Source organism: Cheilinus undulatus, linkage group 15, assembly GCF_018320785.1.
Source record: "Cheilinus undulatus linkage group 15, ASM1832078v1, whole genome shotgun sequence".
NCBI classification, from domain to species: domain Eukaryota; kingdom Metazoa; phylum Chordata; class Actinopteri; order Labriformes; family Labridae; genus Cheilinus; species Cheilinus undulatus.
The window spans coordinates 25434250-25462058 of NC_054879.1; the positions used below are offsets into that span (position 1 = coordinate 25434250).

Sequence of the window (27809 nt, forward strand, 5' to 3'; positions counted from 1 at the left end):
TTAGCTCTAATGAGGGACGCTAAAGGGCAGCGGGCCATGGCGAGGTGAGAAGAAATGACTCAGTGTGCTTAATCATGTGTAACAGTGTTGTGCGTTAGGTAATCACAGGTTGTAATAATGGAATATAGAGAAGTTTTTAAAGAACACTGCCAACTATAATTGTCAAAATTCTTCTTAATTATTGGTCAAAATTGTTGGTTACATAAAAGTATGCACTGTTTAGTTTTAACATCGTATTCCTCACCACAGTAGGCAATATTTTTCACAGGTATTGGACCAGAGAGTGAAGAAGAAGAGGACAAAATATAACAGCATTAACCAATGGCTTCCAGACTGCATTTTGGCTTCTGTAATGTGGTGCTCCCGGAGCCAGAAGTGACCATAATTTGTAGAGAGGATGAAGCTGGAGGGGCTGGCAAATGCTAAGTTGTCGAGGCTATGCAGTCAATGCCCCAGGCTAATTCATTAACAGGCTAATTAGGTAGTTAACCATGGTTTCCCAGAAAATGAGATTCTATTTGTGGAATGCTGAAGGATTTATTTATTTATTTATAAGGCACAAAAAAGCTTAGAGAGCTTGTAAAGAGAGTTTGCATTGTATTTGCACACATTTCAGATGATAGAGCGCCTGTTTGATACAACGGAGCTCGCGGCAAAAACACATATCCAGAATTTGACAGAAAAAAATCTTCAAAAGGCAAGAAATCCACAAACATTAGCTGATTTGACACCTAACAGACAGCTAGCAGCACCCACTTGTCAACTGAGGCTCCAAATCCCAAATTATGCATGACTGCAAGCCTTAATATTTTTAAATAGATTTGTTATACAAGATTTCAGCTTGGAACAGTTGAACACTGACAAGAGCTTCAGTGCAAACATCCTTGGTGTTAGGAGCCTGTAAACATGTTATTAACATCTGCAGAGTTAAGGATTTTAGCGAAGCGGCTTGGTGGTAACCTTGCAAAGCAGATGTATTTGCCAGACTTTCATCAGGCAAATCCATCTTGCAAAGCACTAATATACAAAGTATGTGCCAGAACCATTTTCAAATGCCCTGAGTTGTCCTGTGTTGTCTGCTGTGTTGTCATGACAGTGTACTTACAGTCTTTGTCATGCTGGAAGGTGAAACTTCTGCAGAGTCTAAGGGTCCTGAGTGCCGTGTAACAGATTTACAATGAGGATATCTCTGTCCTTGGCTCCATTCAGCTTTCCCTCAACCCTGACCAGTCTCCCAGTCCCTGCTGCTGAAGAAAACCCCACAGCATGGTGCTGCCACCACAATCAGCGTCACTTGAGGAAAACAAGGCAGTAGCTACAGGTGGGGGTAAGCTCTACTGTGTGCCATTAGCAATGGCTACTGCAAGTGTGGCTGTTAGCTTGGATAAACACTATATTGCCAAAAGTATTCACTCACCTATCCAAATAATTGAAATCAGGTGTTCCAATCACTTCCATGGCCACAGGTGTATAAAATCAAGCACCTAGGCATGCAGACTGTTTCTACAAACATGTGAAAGAATGCGTTGCTCTCAGGAGCTCAGTGAATTCCAGCATGGTACTGTGATGGAATGGCACCTGTGCAACAAGTCCAGTCGTGAAATTTCCTCGCTCCTAAATATTCCACAGTCAACTGTCAGTGGTATTATAACAAAGTGGAAGCGATTGGAACGACAGAAACTCAGCCACGAAGTGGTTGGCCATGTAAAATGACAGTCAGTGGATGCTGAGGCGCATAGTGCACAGAGGTCGCCGACTTTCTGCAGAGTCAATCGCTACAGACCTCCAAATTTCATGTGGCCTTCAGATTAGTTCAAGAACAGTGCGTAGAGAGCTTCATGGAATGGGTTTCCATGGCCGAGCACTTCTCCACCTGGCAATCTGATGGACGAGTCTGGGTTAGGCGGTTGCCAGGAGAACGGTACCTGTCTGACTGCATTGTGCCAAGTGTAAAGTTTGTTGGGGTGGGGGGATTATGGTGTGGGGTTGTTTTTCAAGAGCTGGGCTTGGCCCCTTAGTTCCAGTGAAAGGAACTCTGAATGATTCAGCATACCAAGAGATTTTAGACAATTCCATGCTCCCAACTTTGTGGGAACAGTTTGGGGATGGCCCCTTCCTGTTCCAACATGACTGTGCACCAGTGCACAAAGAAGGGCCCGATAGAACACCTTTGGGATGAATTAGAGTGGAGACTGAGAGCCAGGCCTTCTCGTCCAACATCAGTGTGTGACCTCACAAATGCGCTTCTGGAAGAATGGTCAAAAATTCCCATAAACACACTCCTAAACCTTGTGGAAAACCTTCCCAGGAGAGTTAAAGCTGTTATAGCTGCAAAGGGTTGGACCAAGGTCATATTAAACCCTATGGATTAAGCATGGGATGTCACTTAACTTCATATGTGAGTCAAGGCAGGTGAGCAAATACTTTTGGCAATATAGTGTAGTTATAATAAAGCATTAGATTTAACAGAACTGGACCACATTTCTTTATTAAAACAGGAGAAAAGAACAGCACTACAAACTTTTCACAGTGGAAAAGATGTTTTCGCTCTTCTCCCAACCTACTTTAGTATTGATTGTTACGGGTGGGTTTGAGTTGTACTGTAAGCCAGTGTACACAAGAGCTGCTGGTGGAGAGATTAGCTTACATGGAGCTGTAGAAAAGCTACAGTTTAATCAGACTAAGATCTGCTGTTCCAACACTACTGCAGCTCTTGTTTGCACTTGAGTTGTGCATGTCTATTACTTCATTACCTCCGCCAAGGAGGTTATGTGATCGGCAGGGTTTGTTTGTTTGTTTGTTAGTTTGCAACATAACTCAAAAAGTTATGGACTGATTTTGATGAAATTTTCAGGAAATGTCAGAAATGGCATAAGGAAGAACTGATTACATTTTAGGAGTGATTCGGATCACCATCTGATCCAGGAATGTTTTAAAGGATTCTTTATTATTGGGAGACAGGGCTAATGGCGGAGGTCTGCGCTCTTGGAGTGCTTTTCTAGTTTTGTCTTGTCACTCGATTGGTCCGTCATGAATGTGACAAACAGAAAGTTCGTCCATTCACCTTCCAAGATTTTTTTGAAAAGTCCCGTCTTTCCCAAGTAAGTGTATGGGAGCTTTCACAGATGAATATGAAATACATCCTTTGCATTGAATACTATGAAACAGTCTATCTGGCGTGTCAGGTAAGCTTAGTGGGAACTGTGCCTTTGTTTCCCACTGGTTATTTATTTCATCTAAATCTGGTGAGGGAATGTCTTGTTAAGCCATCTCATTCCACACCGTGAAAGTACGAGTCAAGGCAATTTTTCTCATTTCTTGCCAAAAATATATAAAAACATTTAATAAAGCCACATTCACCTTACCAGATCAGATCATAGGCCCGAGCATCATATTTTCATGACTAGGAATATCATGGATACCAATGTTTACAATAACAATTCAGTCATTTGAAAGTTGTGATAAAGGAGCTACAGGTCAGACTTTAAGTTGGACTTACCTGGTGGTATCTTATCGCAAGGCCTTCGGCGCCCTAATAGTTACTGATTGAGATCAAAACATAACTATATAGGATATGTCTTCTTAGCTTGCAATATTCCCAGGTGGAATCAACATCCCTGAAATAAGTGCATACCTTGGGCACTAAACTCTGGAAGTCAGCAGAGCCTGAGATGCAGTTTCTCCCTGAAAAGCCATCACTAGATCGAATACACTGCAGCAACCTCTGACCTTCCCGGTCCAATTCCTCCACTGGAGCCTTCAGCACCTACAAGAAAAGAAGATAAGAGAGGAGAAATTTGACTTTAATCCTCCAATTTACATGATTTAACGTTGACCTGACTAATTAAAGAACAAAATATGTAGCACAGGGGTCCACTAGCTTCAGTTGAGTTTCTGAAAATGTAACTTTTTTAAGATATTTGTACAGTTTGAATCAGATTGCCTTTTAGGGAGCGCTCTAACCTTTTTCTTCAGCTGTGTGTGCTCCTCTATCAACCTGCGAGATCCCTCCACATCTGCAGGAAACTCTTTCTTTGACTGAAGCTCCTGGAACAAACCGTACATGTTAATTGAATTATGAAATTCTTCATTTTGTTTGATTGATCATTCATCCATGACTATTTACCTGCAGGTCCTCCAGTCTGGACAGAAGGTGAACAGCGTTGGACATGAACTCCTCCAGAGAGACTCTCAAGTCCATCCACTCCTCGTGGTTATAGTCCAGAGAGCCTTCAAAGTCATCTGTTAACTGAGAGGGATCCACTAGTTTGGCTAGACCTTCCACTGACACCATGCTGGTCTGTTAAATACAAGGAAAAATCAATAAACTAAGAGCTTTGAGTCATTATGATTCTTCCAGATTTATGGCATGTGCTTCACTGATCTATACAGACCTGATGTACACAGTAAATAAAGATAAACACCATCTGCACAACATTTAAATGGTTAAAAAGCCTACTGAATATGACTGATTTAGAAACTAGAGATTCTATTGTGAAGAGCATAACGCTAATCTCTGCAGCAGTTTAAACAAATCTAGCCTAGTTTATTTTTCTGAAAGTGAGATTTTTCAATCTTATGACATCTGACTTCAACATCAACCCAAGAAGAACACATTTTCAACAGCTAGTAAGGACAGAAAGCAATTAAATAGTTTTACTTCAACAACCTTGGAGAATTGTCTTTTTCAAAGCAAACTGTGTTTGAGTCCAGAAAAAAAATAATAAAAAAAGGCTTTTAATCCCTTATGTTTGGCAGTCTGGCTCTAAAGCAAATGAGCAAAGAGAGTGTACTCTTGACTCAACAAGGTTAACACTTAAAATTTGGCAGCACGGTGGTATTAAATGTTGAGAGCAGAGGCACTAATACTGTGGAAATAATCTTTAATCATTTCGAGATATTTTAGGCTGCAGGCTGAAGCACCAGCCCATAAAACTGTAATTGTTTTATAGCATTTATGAGGATTAACTCACTTTCAGAGTATCACATTTTTGCTGACTTCATGAGCCTCTGGCTGAAGTTAAAGCTAATGAGGACAATCAGCTTCAATTCCTTCATAACTAGTATTAACATCATGTTAGCTGACAAGCACAGTAGCTTCAGCCATAGCTAACCACAAAAAAAATTAATCTCACCTTTACTAAGCTGTTAGCAGCACACTATAAAACAGAATGAAGTACAATTTTACAAACATGATCAAACTAGTTATTACTGCTAAAAACAGTAGTGTCATGTAAACTCTGGTATAAGCCAGCTGTTAGTAGTATTTACGGAACGCTATAAAGAAAAACTGTTAGCTAGCTAGTTGTAGTTGGCCTACACTTAGTTATTGCTGCTTAAAACAGAAATCTCTTGACAAACTTTGTTGCTGGCTGTTAGCAGCATTTGCTGAATATCTAAAAAGTCAAACTTTTAGCTAGCTATTTGTAGTTGGCCTACACTTAGTTATTGCTGTTTGAAAACAGTAGTTTCCTAATAAACTTTGGTAAAAGTTAACCTGACATGCAAGCTTCAATAGGAAACGTTTGAGAAAAGGCAGAGGCTTTGAAAAAAACTCTGAGTATGATTGGATGAACATTCTGTCTGTCACATCTCTACGGACCAATCAGAGCTTGTTTACGTCACGACTCTGCTGCACCTGAAAGTACTGCCCCTTGTCGCTGATTGGTCCTGTCACTTTCTAACTGGGCCCAAATGGTTCAGATGGGAACTTAACAAGATGGATTTGCCAGTGAAAAACAAGGGAATGGGCGTATCCATCTGCTTTGCAAGGTTGGGTAAAAGCTGGCTGTCAGCGGCATTTACTGAAAAGCTATAAAGTCCAACTGTTAGCTAGCCTAGATCACAGTGAATCATTAACTAGCATGACATTTATGAGCATATTCGAACTCTTAGTCAAACAAAATGAACCCTTACTATTATACTGAACTTCCCTTAAAGTGAACTTATTTGGAAATAATAAGATGAAGTTCATGTTGCTGCTTACTCAAGTTTCAATCAAAATTTCAACATTAGCTCAAGTTACTTGTTTATTATATCTTTAATCAAATGGTTTGAGACAGACCATTTCTGACACTAAATAGCTAGCCAAAATCACAAGTTACTGAGCTGGTAGTAACCTGAGCTGGTCAGGCAAGTGCTTCCTCATTTTATGAACGACGGAGCTGGTTGGTTGATAAAACTTACGCCAAGGCTGGTCAGGATAATTGCAAAAACATATATTCTGTCAAGAGAAGTCAGTGTCACTCTTTGCTCTTGTTTTAATAAGGAAATATGGCCCAGTTGTAATAAAATTACTGCTACTGTATGCTCTAGCAACATACATGCTAAATACTACACAGGTATCAGCCATTGTTTACCGGCTTCCAGTGCAACAAAACCCAACCTCTTGCAACTAATTACTTCTTCTCAAATGCTGATTGGTCATCTGGCCTGGCACAGTAATTACAGAATGGAGCTTTGCAGGATGGATTTGCCTGATTACAGACATAGAATCATCCCAATCCATCTGCTCAGCAAGGTTACGGCTGTTGAAGACACAAATTTAATTTGGTTGGTTATCATGAAGAGAGCAACAGAATCCAGAGCTCAGACATTCCAGATAATACATATTTTAACTTAAAATTTTTAATAACATTTGGGTAGGTGTTAAATTAATCAAATGAAGCAGTGTTAGATAAATTGAGGGTGTATTCCCATCATAATGACCATTGTTGGTGGCTATAGCCGCTGTATCAATTAAGCAGAACAATTCTATGTGCATTGTATCACCAGAAGTTCCACTGACAATCGTATCTACAGCATAGCATGGAATAAGGTGGATAAGGCCAGCTGCTATGGCTTCCAAGAAATGAAATTTATTACATTCACTTGAGGACACAGTCTATCCACAGTCAAATTTTTCTGCCATCTATAAGTGTATGATCTGAACAGTTGTTTACTTTAATGAAACCCTCGAACTTAAACAAAACAAGGAACTTCACCTCAAAGGAGAACTTTGCGCTGCCAAAGTTTGTCTTCTGCTTCTGCCAGAAGTTGTCAGGTTTGATGATAAGCGCCACGCAGATCTCCGCTGGGAAAAACTCCTGCAGTGTCTTCAGGAGCGGCTTGATCAATTCCCACTTGGATCCACGCATGTCGATGATGACAGTGAAACCACGCTTACATACATCCTCACTGCAAAGAGAGACAGCAGAGATGAAGAAGATGTCGCGGAACCACAGAGAAAGACTAATCAAAGGTTCAGGATAAAAGGGGAACAGCTTGAAAACTCCTGAAATGCAAGGTTGATTAATCTTGCTATTCATGGTTAGACTGTTACATCAGACTAATTACCAGAAGAAACCTGCAGTAAACTAACTAATCTAGTTCACATCTGGTAGGCTACAGAATCAACATTTGTTCATTCCCTCATAGCATGAAAGCACAGGAACACAAATCATAATGTCTTTTTTCTTCAACATGCACATGCATTAGTAAATGCAATATAAAGAATCACAATACATTAAAGATAGCAGATTTAGATGCAAATTTACTGTACATTTTGCCCTATACTAAGGCTGTATCATATCATGAATGCTGCATAAATATGTTTACAATTACTGAGTCAAGGGTGAGATTCTAGGAGTCGATTTTAGCTGTGCAAAATTAAAGTTTAGGACAGTATAGTCAGAATATCTTCCCTGAACATGCCATAGTCTGACACTTTTGAGCAGATCTCGCCTGACTTCGTGAAAAGGCACTGCTTAGAAATCAATGCAGAGCCAGCTGTTTATGCTTGAGTCTAATGAGCCTTTAATTCAGCTGCAGCTGCTGATTGGAGAATAAAAATATACTGCAATTACCTCCACTCAACACACACCCTCTATTAATACAAATTCAACAAAACCACATCTATTATAATCTGCCTGAGGGAATCATAAACTCCACTCGTCACCATGAAAACAGCAGCCTGATTAGCAGGAGGAATCAGAGCGGGGCTGATAGGGATCAAACGATTAGAGAGATTTAGAGCGACTTTGCTTCAATCACACTGTGTTCTAGTGCCAGGTGAATATGTTAACATGCACAGCAGTGTCTGTATGCAGCTGCAGGAACTGACTCTCCCCACTGTTGCATTCAAAGGCACTCTGGTTGCACTGATCATTGAGTTATTAAATGAAAAGCTTCCTATTCAAAGATTTATGGATTTTGTTTTGATTTCCCTATACATAAGTTTATCAATGCAGAGCTTTTAGCAGATGACAACAAATTCTGGACATCAGCCTACCCTTGAGTGCTCACAATGGCAGGAGTTTGGAAATGATTTCTGTGTGCAGCCAAATTTAAAGCAACTAAGCACTCTTTGTCAGAAATTCACCAGTTAAAGTCACTTGTTTCAAGTCTTTGTAAGCTCAACTTACTAAGGATATATCTAATTTGACAAAAGCCAGACAAAAAGTTTAAAATCCATGAAAAATGACATCCTTTAAGCATGGCACAGGCTAAAAGATCAACCTATTTTGAAAATGTGACAGACCTCCTTCATGCAGCCTCCAGATTTATTCACCAACATTTAGAGTCTCCACTCTCACAAGTACAAATGCTGCAAACACAACTTCAGTGTAAATAACCTAAATGTGCAATTTCGATCCAGCACCTCTCCTTGTCAGTACAATTTGTTATATTCCACAGAAGTGGTTCTGAACCCTTTTTCCTTTGAGCTCTCTCTTCACATATCTGAGATGAGCTGCAGCGCTCCAGGACACACACAAAAAAGATGTTACATATTACTGTAAAAAAAAAAAAAAATACATCAAAACAGTTTTCATTTTTTAAAGCCAAACAAAATAGCCCTAAAAATAAGTTTTACTACCTAAAGAATGTTGTATGAACCATCCATTTGTGTTTTGAATGGTGAACCTAATTCTAACAACTTCAGGGCAGACAGGCCTTCACGCCCCCCAAGGGGGCCCCAACCCCAGGTTGGGAACCAAGGTTCTACAGGATAGGTTGTTAAAATACTTAAGTTATCAGCAAATCAACAAGCTGCTCCTTCATTTCTTTCATCAATCTAACTTCATGCTTCACTATTACTATTCTTGCCATGGCTGTGTTTGTTGTGCTTCCTCCTTCAGTCAGCTTGCTTCCTAATTAATTAAATTTTCTTTTTACCAGAAAATTCTACTCATGCTTGCTTGGCTGTCAATAGTGTTTCCCGCACACAGCAGGGTTTCTGATCATAAATACTGAACATGTTTATTAATCAAGTGTTAATTATACTGTATATAATTGAGATCAGCTGTTCTCACGCAAGCTCTCATCAGCTGACGGCCAGCTGATTCGCTCTAAGCATGCTATTGGCTAATTGCAGTCATGCTGCCATATTAAACTTGCTCTAGCCTGGCTATGCATTGTTGCTCCCTCTGCAGGCCACTTTTTGCGACCCTCCTCCACCCCAGCTCCTCCTTTATTCTGACTGAATAAGTGTCATTCTGTTGTCACTGTTGCCTGCTCTGCTCTGGGTTATTTTGCAGCTTCTCCTCCTCTCTCAGACTTTCTAAGGAAAGGCAGGACTGTTGCTGTTCCTGCTTGATGATTTCCACATATTTCTTTAACCTTTCTGTGGTGCTGAGTACTGTAAATTTGCTGACATCCCCTTTCTTTCTGCTGCTGTCTTTGAATTATCCTCCACCTATAGCCTACATGATGAGGGTTTGACCTCCTTTTTTGTAACTCTTGGACTTTACAGCATGTACTATAAAAGTTTTTGTACAGGGTATTTCATATGGGGGGGGGCAAATGTGGTTTAGTAAGTAGCCTTTCAGCTGCAAGATCAGGGGTTAGACCCCCAGTTCCTACAGTCACATGTCACCGTGTTCCTGGGCGAAACACTTGACCACAGTTGCTCCCACTGCTGCATCAACTGCATCACTGATGGCCTCATAGCAGCTTTTGCCATCAGCGTTTGAATGGAGTGAATGGGGAAGTGTGATGTGTGGTGAAAAAAGCAGTTTGAGTAGTCAGATGATTAGAAAAGTGCTATGCAAGCTTGAGTCCATGTCCCATAAAACTGCCCGAGCTTAGCACTGAAGAAACCCAACTGCTTTTTCTAGGCTTGGGTTGCTTGACACATCAAGAAATACTTTAAAATACAACTTCCTCTCATAAAGCCTGTTAATCATCAAAAATGAGCTCAGAAGCATGACCACAAAGCTTGTGTCAGGTATATTTCTGCTGGCATGGATGTATAGTTACAATAAACCATGTGTCATCTTCATATTTGTAAGTAAATAATCTTTTGCCCTGCCTCTGCTGATGAGTCTACTTCAAACTGGTTGAGATATGGAATCGGTCTTAAAAACTGATGGTCTAAATCCTCATAAAGACCATCGATGTTTATTGATCAGTTTTCAGTCGGCCAGCTCATCCTTGTAAGATCCTTAAACTGTGCTTAGAGGCAGCAGGAATAAATTGGCTTGAAGTGAAGTGTGACAGACTTCTGCTGTCTGCGACAAACACTGCAGCTTTCATGCTGAGGCAAATCAAACACTGCTCACTCTCTGCTGCTGGGATGGAGAAGAAAGGAGTGTTTGATTCTATAGCGGGGACAGCACTGAAACACTCGGCAGGCACTTCAGCATCCTCTCCTTCCTCTTTGTATCTGTTACTACAGAGTCTTTCACTAAATGGTAATGTCCTGAGGCATGTTTCTGAATGGGAAAGTTCCTTAAATAAAGCTCATACTGACAATAAAGACCATAGCTATAGGAATAATTCACCATGATCATCTCACAAATAGAGGAAAGCAGTAACATTGGTGACACAAGTTACCATTTGTGCAAAGCCATGCTTAATCTGTTAGCCTGTTATGGTAATTTCCATTATGTGTTAGCATCATGCTAACAAACTCAGATGTACATCCATGTCTCTTGGTTAAAGATTGGAGTTTTCCTCAAATAAGTGCCAGTTACTTCTGAGTAACTATTTGAAATAGACATCACTAGGTAATATCTAAAATCCTTTACAATTAATGCTTGTTTTCTGTGTGCTAGTAATGTCCATACCTGGGAACAGTGGACAGGTAGGTCACCAGCCTCCTCAGGTCTTCCTGTTTTATTCGGTCATGGTTACTCCTGGCAGGAAATGTCAGGATTGGTCCTCCTCTTTTGTCTCGCCCACCTGCATATGTGAAAAGTACAATACTTACGTTTAATGCTTCATACAGATTAAAAATACGCTTCATCTTTAGAAATAAGGGTGAAAGCAACAGCAGAGATGTCTTTCTAACACAGTGCCTATAATGAGTATTCACTCCTTGGATATTTTACCCTTTTATTGATTTAATAAATCAATCATGGTCAATAAAATGTGGCTCTTTTGACCAAAAAAACCCCAAAACACTCTTTAATGTCAAAGTGAAAACAGATTTCTACAAAGCAATGCCAATTAAACAAAAATACGTAATGTAAAATAAGTGACTGCATAAATCCACCCCCTTTAAAGTGACTGACCTGATTTAACAGAGGTCCAGCCAATTAGAGAAATGGTGATCACCCGAGTGCTCTGAATGTGTCTCAAGTGATTGTAGTATAGAGTGTGGTATGTCTGGGAGGTTCAGTCACTGGTTAATATATAGTCCTGGCTACCATTACACCATGAAAGCAAAAGGACACTCCAAGCAACTCAGAGAAAGTTTATTGAAAAGTATAAGTCAGGGTATGGATACAAAAACATTTCAAAGGCACTGAACATTCCCTAGAGTTCAGTGAAATCAATCATCAAGAAATGGAAGGAATATGACTTGTGTAAATCTGCCTAGATCAGGCTGTCCTCACCAACTGAGTGACTGTGCAAGAAGGAGACTAGGGAGAGAGGCCACCAAGATACCTATGACTACTCTGAAGCAGTTACAAGCTTCAGCAGCTGCAATGGGAGAGACTCTGCATACAACAACTGCTGGCTGGGTTCTTCAATCTTTGTGGGAGAGTGGCAGAGAGAAAGCCACTGTTGAAGAAAACTCAGACTAAATCTTGGCTAGAGTTCACCAAAAGGCATGTGGGAGAATCCATGGCCACGTGGAAGAAAGTTCTTTGGTCTGATGAGACCATAATGGTACTTTTTGGGCCATCAGACAAGACGCCAAACACTGCACATCACCACAAATGCACCATTCCCAGTATGAAGCATGGTTGTGGCAGCATCATGCTGTGGGGATGCATCTCAGCAGCCGGCCCTGGAAGGCTCATAAAGGTAGAGGGTAAAACGAATGTGGCAAATATAGGAAAATCCTGGAGAACAATCTTATTCAGTCTGACAGAGATTTAAACAACCTGGGACAAGATTTACTTTCCAGCAAGACAATGAGCCTATTTGAGCTACACTGAAATGGTTTAAATACAAATGAATGTTCTGGAGTGGTCAACACCTCAACCCAATAGAGAATTTGTGGCTGGATTTGTAGAAGGCCGTTCACGCCTGATTCCTGTGCAACCTGACAGAGCTTGAGCAGTTTAGCAAAGAAGAATGGAGTAAAATTTGCAGTGTCCAGATGTGCAAGCCTGACTGAGACCTATCCACACAGACTCAGTGCTGTGATTGCAGCCAAAGGTGACTACTAAATAAGGACTTGAAGGGGGTGAATATTCATGCAGTTACTTATTTTACTTTACACTGTTTTTACTAATAACTGTTTGTAACATCTCTTTTGCAGAAGCCTGAACGTGCTGTAGAAATCCAGTGATGAGGGCATTAAAAGTAGATTTGTTTTACCTTATTATCGCTCAACCATAGCCAAAGTCATTGTTGCATGTCTGAATAAGAAGAGCACAATCAATAAGAAAATAACAGGTCTAGTCTGAACCCAGTGTCACTCCATTGTGACTGTATCAGTGTTAATCTGCACATTAGCTCCCCCCAATAGCTCTCATATCTTTGTATCAGTAACATAACTCCATCACTGCTTCATCACTGAGCTCAGTTTCTTCTTTACGCTCCGACAGCCGTCCCAAATACAAGCCCTCTTTTTCCTCTGCCTCTCTGTGATGAATTATGTGTGCAGAGATGTTTTGGTTAGATTAATGTTAGAAACACAAACCACACAGTTTATGAAAGTGCTGCTCAGACGTGGAAAATCGCTCTGTGTGTGTGTGTGTGTGTGTGATTTGGGAGGGAGTACGCTGCTGTAATCTAAGGAGGAATCTTGATGACAGATTGTTGTTGGCACTCGGTCCTTTTACATGCTTTCTCTCTCTCTATGTCTCACTTATGTTCCCTGAGGTCTCTCTCTCTCGCTCTCTCTTTAAAATTCAAAGATACTTTTTAACTGGTGCACAGAGCTACAATTTGAAAAGAAAACAGCAGTAAAAATGCTGAAATCTTAAAAAATGGAACAACAAATATCCTGCTAAGTGGTAAACACATCTCATAACAATACTGCAACAAGACCCTATAGTCAAAATGGAAGTGCAACATTTTCTCAATTTTGAGTTCAATCTAACTTAGTGGTGGGATTGTTCCTAATTTCACTTGTTCTTGCAAAAGTGATTATCTTCCTTATATTCATGATGAATTGATTAAGTTTTGAGTTTTAAATATCAAATATAAAAAATATTACAATGTATGTAAAAAATACATAAGCCAAATTGTAATTCTGCCGGTATCACATTAGACAAAAAGCAGCCATTACTTATATTAAACAAGTTGACAAGTTTCTAAAAAGAAACATAATTATTACAGATTTTTAACTGAGTAATATTCTTTATTCATGTCATTAAAATTCTCAATAAATATCAAGAGATTCTTTCATAAAATAGCAGCTACGTCTCTTTATGGAGTGATCAAATTTAATCCCTTTCCAAAAGAAAATTTGCCTTTCAGGAAACACAATGTGCAGAGTTGCAGTTGTTAATTTAACAAGAAAATATCTGATAGGTTTCAAGAATGTTAATACTGTGTTACAGTTTTATTCTAATTAATATATTTTTACTAACCCTCTGAGTCTTATGCTAATTTTTTAACAATTTTGTTTCGCCTGCACTTATTGTCTTAAAAAGCTTGTAAGACATCAACCCTTTGGTGCACAGTCAAGCTCTAAACATTCCTTTTTCAGGATAACCTGGCCTTTAAGAATATGTGAGCTGAAGCAATGTCACTTGAATTTTCAAATAAAGTTATGGGACTGTAAAGACAAAAGAAAAAGGAAACTTGCAGAAACTTGTCCTCTCACCTCTTGGGGTTGGTGTCGGCTATACATTTGCTTGCATTTATGTGGGAGTTTTTTCGTGTGCAAAACATGGGTAATAGTGTTCTCCTTCCTTACATTGCCTCTTTGTACAGGAAAAAGAAACAAACTTACATCAGAAAGCATCAGCTTTGGTCTAAGTTAACCTTTCCCCCCACTCCTTCCATCACTCTGTGATACTTCCAGCAGGATAATGCACCATGTCCCAGCTCATATCATCTTAAACTGGTTTCTTGAACATGACAGTGAGTTCACTGTACTCCAATGGCCTTCACAGCCACCAGATCTCAATCCAATAGAGCACCTTTGGGATGTGATGGGACGGGAGATTTACATAATGGATCTGCAGCTGACAAATCTGCAGCAACTCTGTGATGCTATCATGTCAAAATGGACCAAAATCTCTGAGGATTGTTTCCAACACCTTGTTGAAACTATACTACAAAGAATGAAGGCAGTTCTGAAGGCAAAAGGGGGTCCAACACGTCCTTAGCAAGATGTACCTAATAAAGTGGTCGAAGAATGTATAATGAGCATTTCATGAGCATTTCATTCGATCTTCATTGCAAAAATGCTGCTTCCCAATGCATTTGAAATTTTTTCGTGCTATTGATTATGTGATTATTGGGCAAAAAGCTAGGTGTGTTAATAAACCTTCACAATATCCAGTTATGCTGTTTTGAAATTATGAGGTAATTCCAAAAATCAGATAATAATTGGTTAATTAGTGCGGATGTAAACTCACTCAGTGTTTCTTTGTTTAGTTTTCTTTAAAGCATTACCACTGGGTTCAGTGGTATTGCTACAGGCGTTGAGTCCTTGTATTAAAACATAAAATACTTGGGTTTTTATCCTGACGTTTAATCCGCTTCTGTCATATTGAACAGGTCATCATCAGCATTAACTCTTGTTGTTACAGACTACATAATGTCTGCTAGTCTGGTCTATTTCAGGCTGTCCAGATTGTCCTCATAACAGGGTTAACAGACGAGGTGATGTGATGTACGCTCTTGTTTGTTCAGAGTCAGTGTGAGTGTGACGGCCTGCAGAGAGAAACACTTGATGTGTCTGCTCTCTCTGCTTGTTTTGGCGCACGCTGACCCCAGACGCTGCCGGAGGGGGAAGTTCACATCAGTCATGCTCAGGGTGTGAAGAACCTCTGATGGTTATTCCTGCATGCTTCCTGTCTCAGGAGGTGAGCAAGTCCCAGTCGAAACAGGTGATCTTTCCTACAGCCCTGCAGGTTTCCATGACTGGCACTGGATTAGGGAGCTTTTAGAACCAGGATCAAGCTAGTCCTGATGTCTGAAGTCGCAGTCACAGTTAGGTGTCACATGTTTAGGCTCCATTAAATGATCATGATTACATATTTTCAACCTACTAAACTTTTTATAGGTGCAGAATAAAGTGGTGCGATGTTGTGTGTGTTTTCGGTATTCATTAGAGGCAGAAAATATAAAACCTTTTTTTATATTTATAAAGTTCAGGGAGGCTCAGATGCTACTGAGAACAGTAAAACAATTATAATGACACCATGCGGTCAAGAAAGAGATTCTCCGTAACCACTGGGGAGTGCAAATGTAGCCTAAAGTTCGAACCATCTATGTTGCAGCCAGTGCAGCAATGGGTGGCAATACACCTGTCAGGAGAAGGATGTCAGTACTAAGGCTGTATAGTCTCTGTCTCTAAATGTAGAGAATGTCAGCACCAGCTGATGGGAACAGGCTATTTTGGCTTCCTTTTTGCCAACAGGAGGACGTGGAAATGCATCATCTATCTCTGTGTACAGTTAATAGCCTAAACACATGTTCTATTTATATCAATGCATGAGCAGTTATCATCCTTGTCCTCCTGCTGCACAGACTCTCCCTCTCATCAGAACATGCCTGAGGTTTCAAGTAGTTGAGATTGTGTCTGACACATACTAAACAATCTCCTGTTGTTGGCTCAATGTGTAAAAGGACAAACCAGGACAATGTCAGGACCTGATTCTTCTTGAATCATCAGGCGTTTGTGTGTAAAGACCACATTTTAGCATAATAAGGTTGACTCTAAGTGGTAAGACAAGCTCCTTAAATTCTGATAGTTTAACCTGTGGATCACATGTGCATAAATATTCACCCGCTTAGTGTCAGTATTTAGCAGATGCACATTTGGCTGCAAACACAGCACTGAGTGTGGATAGGTCTCAGTCAGGTTTGCACATCTAGACACTGCAAATTTTCTCCATTCTTCTTTGCTAAACTGCTCAAGCTCTGTCAGGTTGCACAGGGGTCAGGCGTAAACAGCCCTCTACAAATCCAGCCACAAATTCTCCATTGGGTTGAGGTCTTGGCCATTCCAAAACATTTATTAGTCTAAATTGCATAGCTTTCGCTGTATGCTTCGACTCACTATGTTACTGGAAAGTAAATCTTGTCCCAGGTTGTAGTTTTCTGTCAGACTGAATAAGATTGCTCTCCATGATTTTCAATTTTGCTGCATTCATTTACCCTCTACCTTTATGAGCCTTCCAGGGCCGGCTGCTAAGCAGCCCCACAGCATGATGCTGCTACCACTGTGCTTCACAGTGGGGATGGTGCATTTGTGGTGATGTGCAGTGTTTGATGTCTTTTAAACATGACATCTTGTCTGATGGCGAAAAAGCACCATTTTGGTCTCATCAGACCCAAGACCTTTTTTCCACTTGACAATGGAGTCCCCAACAGTGGTTTTCTTTTTACCACTCTTCCATAAAGCTCTGACTGCTGAAAAACCCGGACAACAGTTGTTGTATGCAGAGTCTCTCCCATCCCAGCTGCTGAAGCTTGTAACTCCTTCAGAGTAGTCCTAAGTGTCTTGGTGGCGTCTCTCACTCGTCTCCTTCTTGCAAGGTCACTCAGTTGGTGAGTATGGTCTGATCTAACCAGATACACCCATGTGTCATATTCCTTTCATTTCTTGATGATTGACTTCACTGAACTCAATCTGATTTCACTTTGATATTGAAAAGAGTTTTTTTAAATACTTTTTGTCAACAAAGCCAAATTATATCGACCTTTATTGATTTTCAATAAAAGGGTAAAACACCCAAGGGGGGAACACCTTTAGGCACTATAGGTCATGGTTTCCGAGTACACTGGTGTATCAGTGCAGCAGTCATTTAAATGATCAGTCTTAAAGTCAACATTTACAAATAATTTAATTTTAAACATGTAACATTGAAAAATGCCACTTGACAGCCCTGTTTTTATGCAGGGTTCCTGAGTCTCTTGTGATTATATTGGGACATCAGGAGGCTCAGACACATCAGTGGGCAGGATTTAGCTTCAAACAGCTCAGGGATACGCTCACCTGAAACGAAGGCGACTTTCTCCTTTAAGACGGGAAGAACATCAGACGCTTTGATGCCTTCAGTCCTCAACGACCCTGCGGAGAAAAACAGAGAACGAGTCAGTCAGAGGAGAGTTTAGTATTAATCCCATTATCAGATCAACATTCCTGTGAGAGAGAGCCCACACCCACACGCACAGAGAACTTTTATTCAAGTCTGCTCTTTTTCTTTGGATTTTAACACACAGTAGCACATTAACAAGCCTTATAAACATCTATTACCAGTGAGGAATCCATAGAGCGGCATGTTAAAGTGTTTTTCTGGTTACTTTGTAGAGTCATGTGTGTACAGTCGAGAACAAATACAGTTAATATACATTAATAGATCCTTTGTATTCTCTTCATGTCTGTTATTTCCCTCCTCTTGTCACTTTTATTTTCCTCTCAGTTCATCTGGTCACCCGTCTGTCATGTTATAAAATCTCTCCCTCCCCTCTATTGTTTGTAATGCTCTCTCTACCTCCACACCTCTCTCTCTCTCTTTCGCAGTAGAAAACAAGCACAAATGTCCGTGTCCTGCTGTGTCTGTGTCTGTGCATGTGGTACACTGTCCTGGCACATTCATACGCACATATTCAGACACACAAATTCCAAGAACATTCCTCAGTAAGAACGCTAAGTCGGCAGAATCTATCTCAGGATACAGATCGGGAGAAAAATGGGGAGAAAGCAGTTCTGACCAAGTCTGGCCCTCTAATTTTAACATTTTGTTCCATCTTTGACATTACAAAAGAGGTTGAATATCAGAAAAAAACAGTATTTTTATTCAAATTTTACATACAAATATTTTTTTAGCAGTCTTGTAGATAAAAGGAGGATCATAAATAAATTTACGATAACATTCATTTTTTTTTTCTTGGTTTCAAATGTGAGCTGCCATTGCATTCATATGGTAATTATTGTGCACTGATTTTTCACTTATTTCATTATTTTCTTGCATCTATAGTCCTGATTACCAAAAACGGTTGATGCTGAGTGTAATATTTACAAAATTTGAAGTCATGAAATTCAGAAAAGATGAAATAAGCTCAATTTATTCATAAAAAAAAAAAATTATGAGTTTTGACACTGAAAATGTTGTCATTTTGCTATTTTTTATTGAATGTGCATAAAAAAGAACCAGCAAATTAGCCCTTTAGCTACGTCCTAAGTCTTTGTCCCAACTTTTGGGAAGGCTTGAGTTTCCACACGTGTTTTATTATATTCTTGGTTCAATTTTAGCATTATCGTAAAAAGTTTGAGTGATATAGGTTTACCATGTATCATTTTAACATTTTTTTGAATATTTTAACAAGTTTTGGCATCTAAATTATAAATTGGTAGAGTGTTAAGCTGTACAAACTGCTAGTACATTTTACCACCACAGTACCCTTAATGGGGGATTTCCAGGCTAGAGTAGGGCAGTGCCCAGCACAGACAGAGTAAACTGTCTAAATCCCTAATAAGATGTTCGGGGTTGGACTGAAAAGATTCCATCTAAATTGTGCAAGACCAACATGTGAATCTGTATCCCTTTTGAAGGTAACACTCAAAGACTTTAGAGCACTACAACACTGGAAGGAGCACAGAGTGGGCATTTGTACAAATTTCAAGAAGAGATATGTGAAATATGCCAATAAAGAAGGATGACTTGACTTGCACCAGGTAAAGATGCTAAACATGAGTAAACAACGACACCAATAAACATACAGCAAGATGATACACAAGGAACCTTCTGTCTGTCACATTAATGACAGCCAGTCAGTGACAAGACAAAATTAGGTAGTAGACAAGTGCAGCTCCAGTAGGTAACATGAGCTCAGCAGGCAAGCTTCTTTAACAGTGGAGGTAGTTGGTGGATCAAACTCATGCCGAGGCAATTCAGGAGAAGTGTAAAAACATCTTTTCCAGTGTGGTTCATTGCTGCTCTTCTAATAAACATATACTGTCCAGATCTGATAGAGTCTGCCACTATAGCTACGTCTGAGCTAACTGCTCCACCAGACATTGTACGTATACCAGCATACAGTACAACCAGATCCCACCTGTAACTCTCTTTAGAGCGTATATAGAAGCAAGTCAGGAGAAGAGTGAGACATATGTTTTCTGCAATGGCAAGCCTTCTGTGTGGTTCTTTGCTCTTCTGAAGAAATGTGGTCCAGTTCTGATAAAACTGCCGTTATATTACAGGTATATCCATTTTAATCGCTACACTACCATCAGCCATTGTTACCTGCTTCCGGTACAAGAAAACCTCGCCTGAAGCTACCACCTCATTTTCTTCAAATGATGCTGATTGGTCGGGTCAATTTTTTCAAACCTGGCACAATCATTTCACATTGGAGCTTTGCAATATGTATCTGCATGACGACAGACATGGAATCTGCTGATCCACTGGCTTCGCAAAGCTACAATCTGATATGATAATTCCTGGTGAGCCATAGACCAGACCAATCAGCATCATTTGAGGGAAACAATGCAGTAGCTACAGTTGAGTTTAGTTAAACTGCAAGCCTGTAAACCATGGTGCCCTGTGAGGAGATTAGTATGGATGAAGCTATAGCTGCTGTTCGATCAGCTCAATCCGATCAAATCGAGTGGCAAATGCCTACTACATTCTATCTCTTGCTGCTCTATAGGGTCAAAGTGTAACACTTTTCATGACTTAAAACTAAGCAGTTGAAAATATTCTAGATATCTGGGTTGGGATTTTTCATTAAGAGAACTCATGTAATCCCATGTAACAGAACTGAGCTATTGAAGTAGGAGCAAATTTTCCTGATTGTGGCTCTTCAAAAAGTTGCTTTGCCTCCTTGTTTCAAATAAACTACAGATTTATATGTCCAAACTTCAGTTGATAACAAATTTTAAAACCTTTTCCAACCGTCTGAACATTATTTTACATTTATTTTCTTGTTTTTCTGGCCTTAAAAGAATAAAACAGGAAAATATAAAATGCTTTTATGTATGTGAGCCATGTAAAGGCACACTGGTGTGTGTGTCTGATTGGCAGCAGGCTGCAGGCTGTCAGTGTCTGAGCAACACTGTAGGGAACAAGAGGCGATGTAAACACATTTGAACTTTGACCTCTCTGTCAGACAAAAGACAGCATGTTCTTGATGTTTTTCTCTTTACTGAAAAAGGAGCATCACAGCAGAACCTCTTGTGCCACTCATAAACATTCTGTTTATCTGACATTATCAGTCAGCTTTAAATGTTTTTGGTTTCTTTTCATAAAAGCTAGAATGCAGAATAATATTTGTTTTTATGTTTCTTCAATAGAGGTAGGACATATATACATTAGCAGGAGGCTAATCTCACTATAAAGCAACCTTAAATGTTCAAACAGCACTCTTCTGGACAGTATCTTTTCTCTTTTATAGCCCAGTTTAAAAACAAAGGTCTAATGAGGACTGGAATGACCATAGTTATGCTAATGATGGATCTGAAAAACCACAACAAGCTGCTTCAGCTGTATGTGGTTTCTTCAAAGTGCTGTCACAATGGAGACACAGATTGAAGTTTGGAGAGACTGGAGCGGTTTCCAGCCCAGAACAGATTAGTCTGAGTTTGTCTGTCTTTGTATTCTAATCTGAAGTGATTTGCATAGATATACAGTTGGTTTTCCAGGGAATGAAACAATAGAAAGAGGAGAGCAAGAGGCTGCTGCCAACAACAGCTGCTTTTTCTGCTACAATTTAGTATAGAAAGAGGAGGCTTCTGAGCCACTGTGACTCATCAGTCCAATAATGTAGAAAATCAAATTATGACATCTAAAGAGACAAAGGAAGCTGTCTGTCTTTGGTTCGGATAAAAACATGCACTGAAGACTGTCATTTTTTATATATTTCAATGCTTACTGATTTTATGTTTTGAAACCATAGAAGTGTCATTTTTTGGTTATCAACAGAAACACTTTTAAACAAAAGTGTAAATTTTTGGTGACAAAAACATTAAATATTCAATATTTGGTGCCTAGGACTTCTTTTATTGTCTCTATAACACAACTGGAAAATCGTGTACATGATCACGAGTCAGACTAAAGGTTGGCCATTGTTCTATGCTGACCAATAGACATTCTTTCTAAAATCAACCAGTCAGTGCCATTTGATCCTTACCTGTATCAAATCAGACTTTAAATTCCTAGCATATATAAATGAAGCTTAGCATTAGTTTAAGGTATCACCTCCTCCACCCCAGCCTCTTTCTTTATAGCACAAGCTTATTGCACCCTCACATTCAAATTCATGCTACTATGGACTAATTGCTTTAGTGCTATTAATAAAGCCCATAGTCAATGCTCCTTGTAGATTGCACTTTATTGAACAGACTTCTTATTTAAGCTCTGAAAGTAAAATATGGAGATGGATGCAGCATCTCTGTTCACCCTCTTTCAAAGGCCTCCTGGTAGCAGAATATTCTCACTGTGGGTTTAAAGGGTATTATACCTTTCTAGCTGTTATACTGTGCTTTTAAATTCTTTCTATGTCTCTTTTTCAGTCTCTCTTTATGTCGTTATTTCTTTGAACTGTTGATCCACACCAGGAAAAGGGAGACAGGAGTGATAAAGAGGATTATGCAAATGGTTCAACTGTCAATAAGTCAAACACACCTGCAGAAAGATATAAAATGCAAACACCCACACAGGCAGATTTGCATTCCTCCTAAACCAGATTTCATTGACAGAAATGTTAATTTACTCAACTTTTCAAAGCATTTTAACTGCATTGACTTTCCCAGAAGAACAGAATTTATTCTATGACTTTTTTTTTTTAAGAATTAGACTATTTGACACTACAAGTAGACCATCATTTAGAGAAGACAACAAAATGATAAAGTATGGCAATATAAATAATAGTACAAGGCTCATAGTGAAGAATAAATGTTATAAATGCTTTGGATCTCAAGCCAGGCCAATGAGAAATTAGCTAGGGGAGTAATTCATCCTACCCCCTGTGATTCATCTCTGAAAGAAAGGAGAGAGGAAGGTTTCCACTCCCCAGTCCTCTGCTGACATCATCCCAAGCATCAAAATCTTCTGCATGCAGACTTTGTGCCTCCCTGAGAAATGTTAATCTAATGCTTCTCTAAATCACTGTGCTATGCAAAGTTTAAGCCCAACCTAAAGCCACGTCTTACCCTCAAAGTTAAATAGTTCAACGGTGGGGACTGGCTTTATACTCTGACAGAAAATGTGACATTTTTGTCCCATAGCACACACACAAACACACACACAGCCTCGTCTCCTCAGTGGCCTTGACATTAAGTGTTGACAATCCATCAACTGGAAGGAGGAGATAAGAGAGAAAAGAGGGAGGAAGATGGAGGATGTAGGGAGACAACACTGACATCTTGGGCCTACTACTATCATCTTTTATTTCTTTTTATTAATTAACACTGCACTAGTCTTTTTTATAGCCACTTCATTCAATTTTAGCCTCTATTTTAGCTGATTTTCTATTTTCTTCTCTCATTCCTATTCCTTTAGTTTCCCCTCTGTTGTTATCTACTTTTTGCCATTTCTTGGCTATTTAAATTACTTTACATGATTATTTTCTCATGGGCTAAATGGTGGTTCCATGATTCATGCTGTTTTCTAAAATCAATGCATGTGTTCTTTTTCTCAGTCCAAGGACAGGCTTGTTAAGTTAACTGGTCGAACTGGTGACTTTAAAATTGACTGTTACTGCCTTTCTGTCTCTACATGTCAGTCCTGTGATAGACTGGTGACCAGTCCAGGGAATACCCCACATCTTGTTCTGTGACAGCTGGGATTGTCTCCAGTCCCCCGTGACCCCAAACAGGACCAGTGGTGCAAATAATAGATGGATAGATGGTCTTTACTTGACTGTGTTTTTATCCTTTTTCTGATGTTTAGGGTAAAACACTTCAAGTTTCAGCCATTTATTCAGGACAGATGGATAAAAAGAAAAAAAGCCCTATTTCAGAGACCAAACTCAACTGTAGGCATGTTAGAAAATATCAATACACTAAATAGCAAGATATTTTATAGTGCGGCAATATATCACTATTTTTAATCAATAACTTCCTTAATGGGAGCAATTGTTTTATGATGTAATTTCAACCTCCGACCACAAGTTAGCAGCAGACATCCGGTCATTTTACTCTTCCCTCTTCTCTTCTGTTCAAGACAACGATCAAGCGAGCCTTTTGGCCTGAGCGAGGTTTAGGGTTCATCTGTCTATTTATTAGAGTGGCTTCTGCTCAAAACAATAAAGAGAGTACAAACTTAGACAAGAGTTTACTCGTCTGCCGGATATTCCATGCCAGAGTGAAATACTCCAACAACACAACAAATCTGCGAACTCATAGCTACCCATCATTGCGATGGACTTACAGCTAACAGCTAACATGAAACAAGTGGATATCTCTCAACAGACTCTGAAATGAGCCTGTTGTGCACCATAATCACATAATCCCACTGTCAATACTTTGTTTTACTCTAGAGCAGTGGAGACGCATTCTCTAGAGTGATGAATCGTGCTTCTACATCTGGCAATCTGATGGACGTGTCTGGGTTTGGCAGTTTCCAGGAGAACGGTACCTGTCTGACTGCATTGTGCCAAGTGTAAAGTTTTGTGGAGGGGGGATTATGGTGTGGGGTTGTTTTTCAGGAGCTGGCCTTGGCCCCTTAGTTCCAGTGAAAGGAACTCTGAATGCTTTAACATACCAAGAGATTTTTGACAATTCCATGCTCCCAACTTTGTGGGAACAGTTTGGGGATGGCCCCTTCCTGTTCCAACATGACTGTGCACCAGTGCACAAAGCAAGGTCCATAAAGACATGGATGAGAGAGTTTGGTGTGGACGAACTTGACTGGCCTGCACAGAGTCCTGACCTCAACCTGACAGAACACTTTTGGGATGAATTAGAGCGGAGACTGAGAGCCGGGCCTTCTCATCCAACATCAGTGTGTGACCTCACAAACGTGCTTCTGGAAGAATGGTCAAAAATTCCCATAAACACACTCCTAAACCTTGTGGAAAGCCTTCCCAGAAGAGTTGAAACTGTTATAGCTGCAAAGGGTGGACCGACGCCATATTAAACACTATGGATTAAGAATGAGATGTCACTCAAGTTCATATGCGAGCCAAGGCAGGTGAGCAAATACTTTTGGCAATATAGTGTATCTTTCACCCCTGTGCCCACCTGGCCCCTCCATAAAGCATGTGGCCCCCCAAGGCCTGGTTCAAACTACTGTGTCTCAGGCACCCTGTATGCAGTGATCTAAATCAGGTTTGGGAAGCAACCTCATAACCTGCTGCTCTCATATCCAGCATCTTACCCTTCCCATTCACCGCCTCCTGAGCACACCAGCATTAGGGTTGGGTATTGTTTCGGGTTTTCTCTGACACTGGTGCTAAAAGGATTCTTTTTAAAAAAGTGCTGATGCCTTAACTATGCTTGAATTGAAACTTTTAAGAGAAAAATGTGTTTTAAAACTTGGAACTTAAATAAAAGCCGTCTTGGCATTGTGAATGATTCAGAAATAAGATGCCAATCAAACATATAAGAAAAGGAAACAGATATAATTCTTAATTTACAGAATGTCATGCTTTTTCTTTGGAGTAACAGGGTTCAGGTTGGTAAGGTACTGAAATAAAGAACCAAAATATGTCTTGTATTTTAGTATTGTAGGTATCGTATGTGTTAGTACTGGTATTATGTTGGTAGCTGATCAGCATTAGACACAGGGCCTTTCCAGTGATACCCTAAAATCTGCTGAAGGGAAGTTGTCACAGAGGAGTCCAACCAGCCTGTCTGAGCAGTATCCAGACCTCTCAAGAGTATAGAAAGACTAGGAGGACCAAAAGACTGGCTTTTATCGGCGTGCTCAGATACTGTGAGCACCATACAACCTTGCCCAGCAAGTGCATATGTGAGACCAAGTCTGACAGAACCCTGAAGAGTAAAGAGGTGAAAAAGTCATTAAATCCTGCAGATAACAAGCTTCTGTCTTCTTTCTGACTGTGCAAAACAAACCATCTCTCACAGAGTAGTGCTGACTCAAAGTGAGCTTATTTCTCATGCACAAATTGTGCTTATGGCTGGTCTTTCTGCAGAATGTTTTTTGTTTTCTATTTTATGACAAATCTGTCTGTAAATAGAATAAGTACTGAAGTTGCAAATGAAGATTGTGCAATCTACTGAGGGGGAAAATTTCTATAGGCTATTCTTAATTAATACAATGTCTTACAAATATGACAATAAAAGTATAACAAGCTATTTTTCTATAACATTTATTGACTTTAAACTTTTAGCAGCATAGCTGTGGATCTCATTGTCTCACTTATCATCCTCAGCCAGCACTCAGTCTCTTATATATACATCAGGGTACCAGAGGAAGCACCAGCATGCTCTGCTCAGCTCATTAGGAACAACAATATAATGATGATGATGTTGCATGCAGCTGTTGCTGATATTAAGTCATCACTTCCTTAACATGCTCTTACATATGCTCCAGGGGAAGGGCTGAGGCATTTTTGGCCTTTTACTGAGAAACTAACTCAGTATTTAACATGTTGTGGGTGGTTATTCAATGTAGAGATGATGTTTTAATTAAAACATGACACTTGGAGGTAAGCCCAATACATTACAGGGAGAAAATGTGTGTCATCTTTGAAACCACAGTGAACTTTGGTACTTCCATTTTTGTTTTTGTTTTTTTTTTTTTGGGGGGGGGCACGACATACATATAAAATTGATGTAAAAAAAAATCACATTTTTTATAAGCTTTTCTTGTATGAATGCTCTGCGTCATGCCTTATCTGCTTAAATGTCTGAAAGTGCAAACAATCTGTTTAATTGCACCTGCTGACTGCATCACCAACAGTCCACAAAAATCAATATTATTTGCAGAAAAAAGTCAATAAATGTAGGCCTTTATCATTCTTGTTGTCTGTGAACAATATGCAAAGGATATGTGCAGAAACAAACCTTTATTTTCTAAGTGCATGTGATTTCAGAATTTAACATAGAATCACTTTGTTGCTTGCTACTTTGTTGTATGCTATATAATATGTTCACTAAAAGGAGGGCTTTAAGTAGCAAGCTAAAGTGGTCATATCACTGCCTACTGTATTGAAGTTATGCATACATTACACCTGGGCTATATGGTCTAAATATCATATCACAGTATTTTGGTGCCCTTTGTGGTAACAGTGTCATATCATGGTATTACAAAATTAAAAGAGATAGTTGCATTTAAATGCATATTTAGGGGCTACAACTCCCTTCTCCTCTCTGGGCATAAGATCACAGAAAAATGTTTTGATCACCTGCACATGGTAGCTCTAGCTTCTTCTATTCATTGCATTATCAGAAGACAAAGTGACTATGTTGCAGTTATTCATTTACAGAGGAAATTGGATATTTTTTCTCTTGGCCCAAAAAAATGCATGAAGCTGTCAGCAGAGCTCTGAATGAATGCCTCCAGTCATTACAGATCTGTCTGAGCCTCTGAAACTCTGAGATGAAGGCAGTACCTTAGAGGTCAGGAACAGGGATGCTCTAAAGCGTCCTGAATTATTGAGCACAGTGGATGTAGACATGAAAATGCAACAGAAGGGATGGGTGAATTCAGGTGACCACATGTTCTGAAAATTTGCCGTCTTTAAGTCTGATCAAATTTGCATATCAGAGGCACCTGTTCTTTTTATGATAAGAGGAAGCCTGGTAACTAGATTTGTTTCACTTGTAATTGATGAGGCGGTTGTAAAGCATGCAGAGGTTGTTACACTGAGATTAAAAAAGAAAACTCACACATTCCAGAGACCTCTAAAGTCTCCCACAGAGAAGCGACAAAGGGAAATAACATGTTCAACACCCTTAGTTCAATGTTTCACTTATGTTCTCTGATATACATTTAAAACAACGCGGTCAGCATCCCAAAGCCCTCAAACTGCCTGACATGTTTCTCTTTATTTCTCTGCTTTTAATCTTCTTTCTGGTCAGAAACACCACATCTTTGATCCAGCGTGTGTTTTCTCCATCAGAGATGTTTGCTGCATACACAAACTCAGAGCATGTTTGTACAGTAGCATTGCAGCAGTGATTACAGCAGCATATGGTTGTTTAACGTAGAAGACAGAACATCTCTGGGCTGTTGAATTGACTAGACACAGTCACATTCACACTCGTAGTAAGGAGACAGATGTTACGAGCCAAAAAGAATAAAAACAAATCCTCACCGAGAGAGAAAAACCTGAGTGCTTCT

At 39.7% G+C, this 27809-nt stretch overlaps 1 protein-coding gene across 2 annotated transcripts in view; it reads right to left on the reverse strand.

Annotated features, from left to right (window-relative positions):
* kalrna (kalirin RhoGEF kinase a) overlaps positions 1 to 27809 on the reverse strand; it is a 220696-nt gene that overhangs the window by 135519 nt on the left and 57368 nt on the right. For both annotated transcript variants that reach the window (XM_041806652.1, XM_041806651.1), the window contains exons 2-7: positions 17555 to 17629; positions 11046 to 11160; positions 6984 to 7176; positions 4127 to 4300; positions 3964 to 4047; positions 3635 to 3766 (exon numbers count right to left, since the gene is read on the reverse strand). In XM_041806652.1, the coding sequence (XP_041662586.1) occupies positions 3635 to 3766; positions 3964 to 4047; positions 4127 to 4300; positions 6984 to 7176; positions 11046 to 11160; positions 17555 to 17629 (773 nt within the window). The remainder of the gene's footprint in view (positions 1 to 3634; positions 3767 to 3963; positions 4048 to 4126; positions 4301 to 6983; positions 7177 to 11045; positions 11161 to 17554; positions 17630 to 27809) is intronic.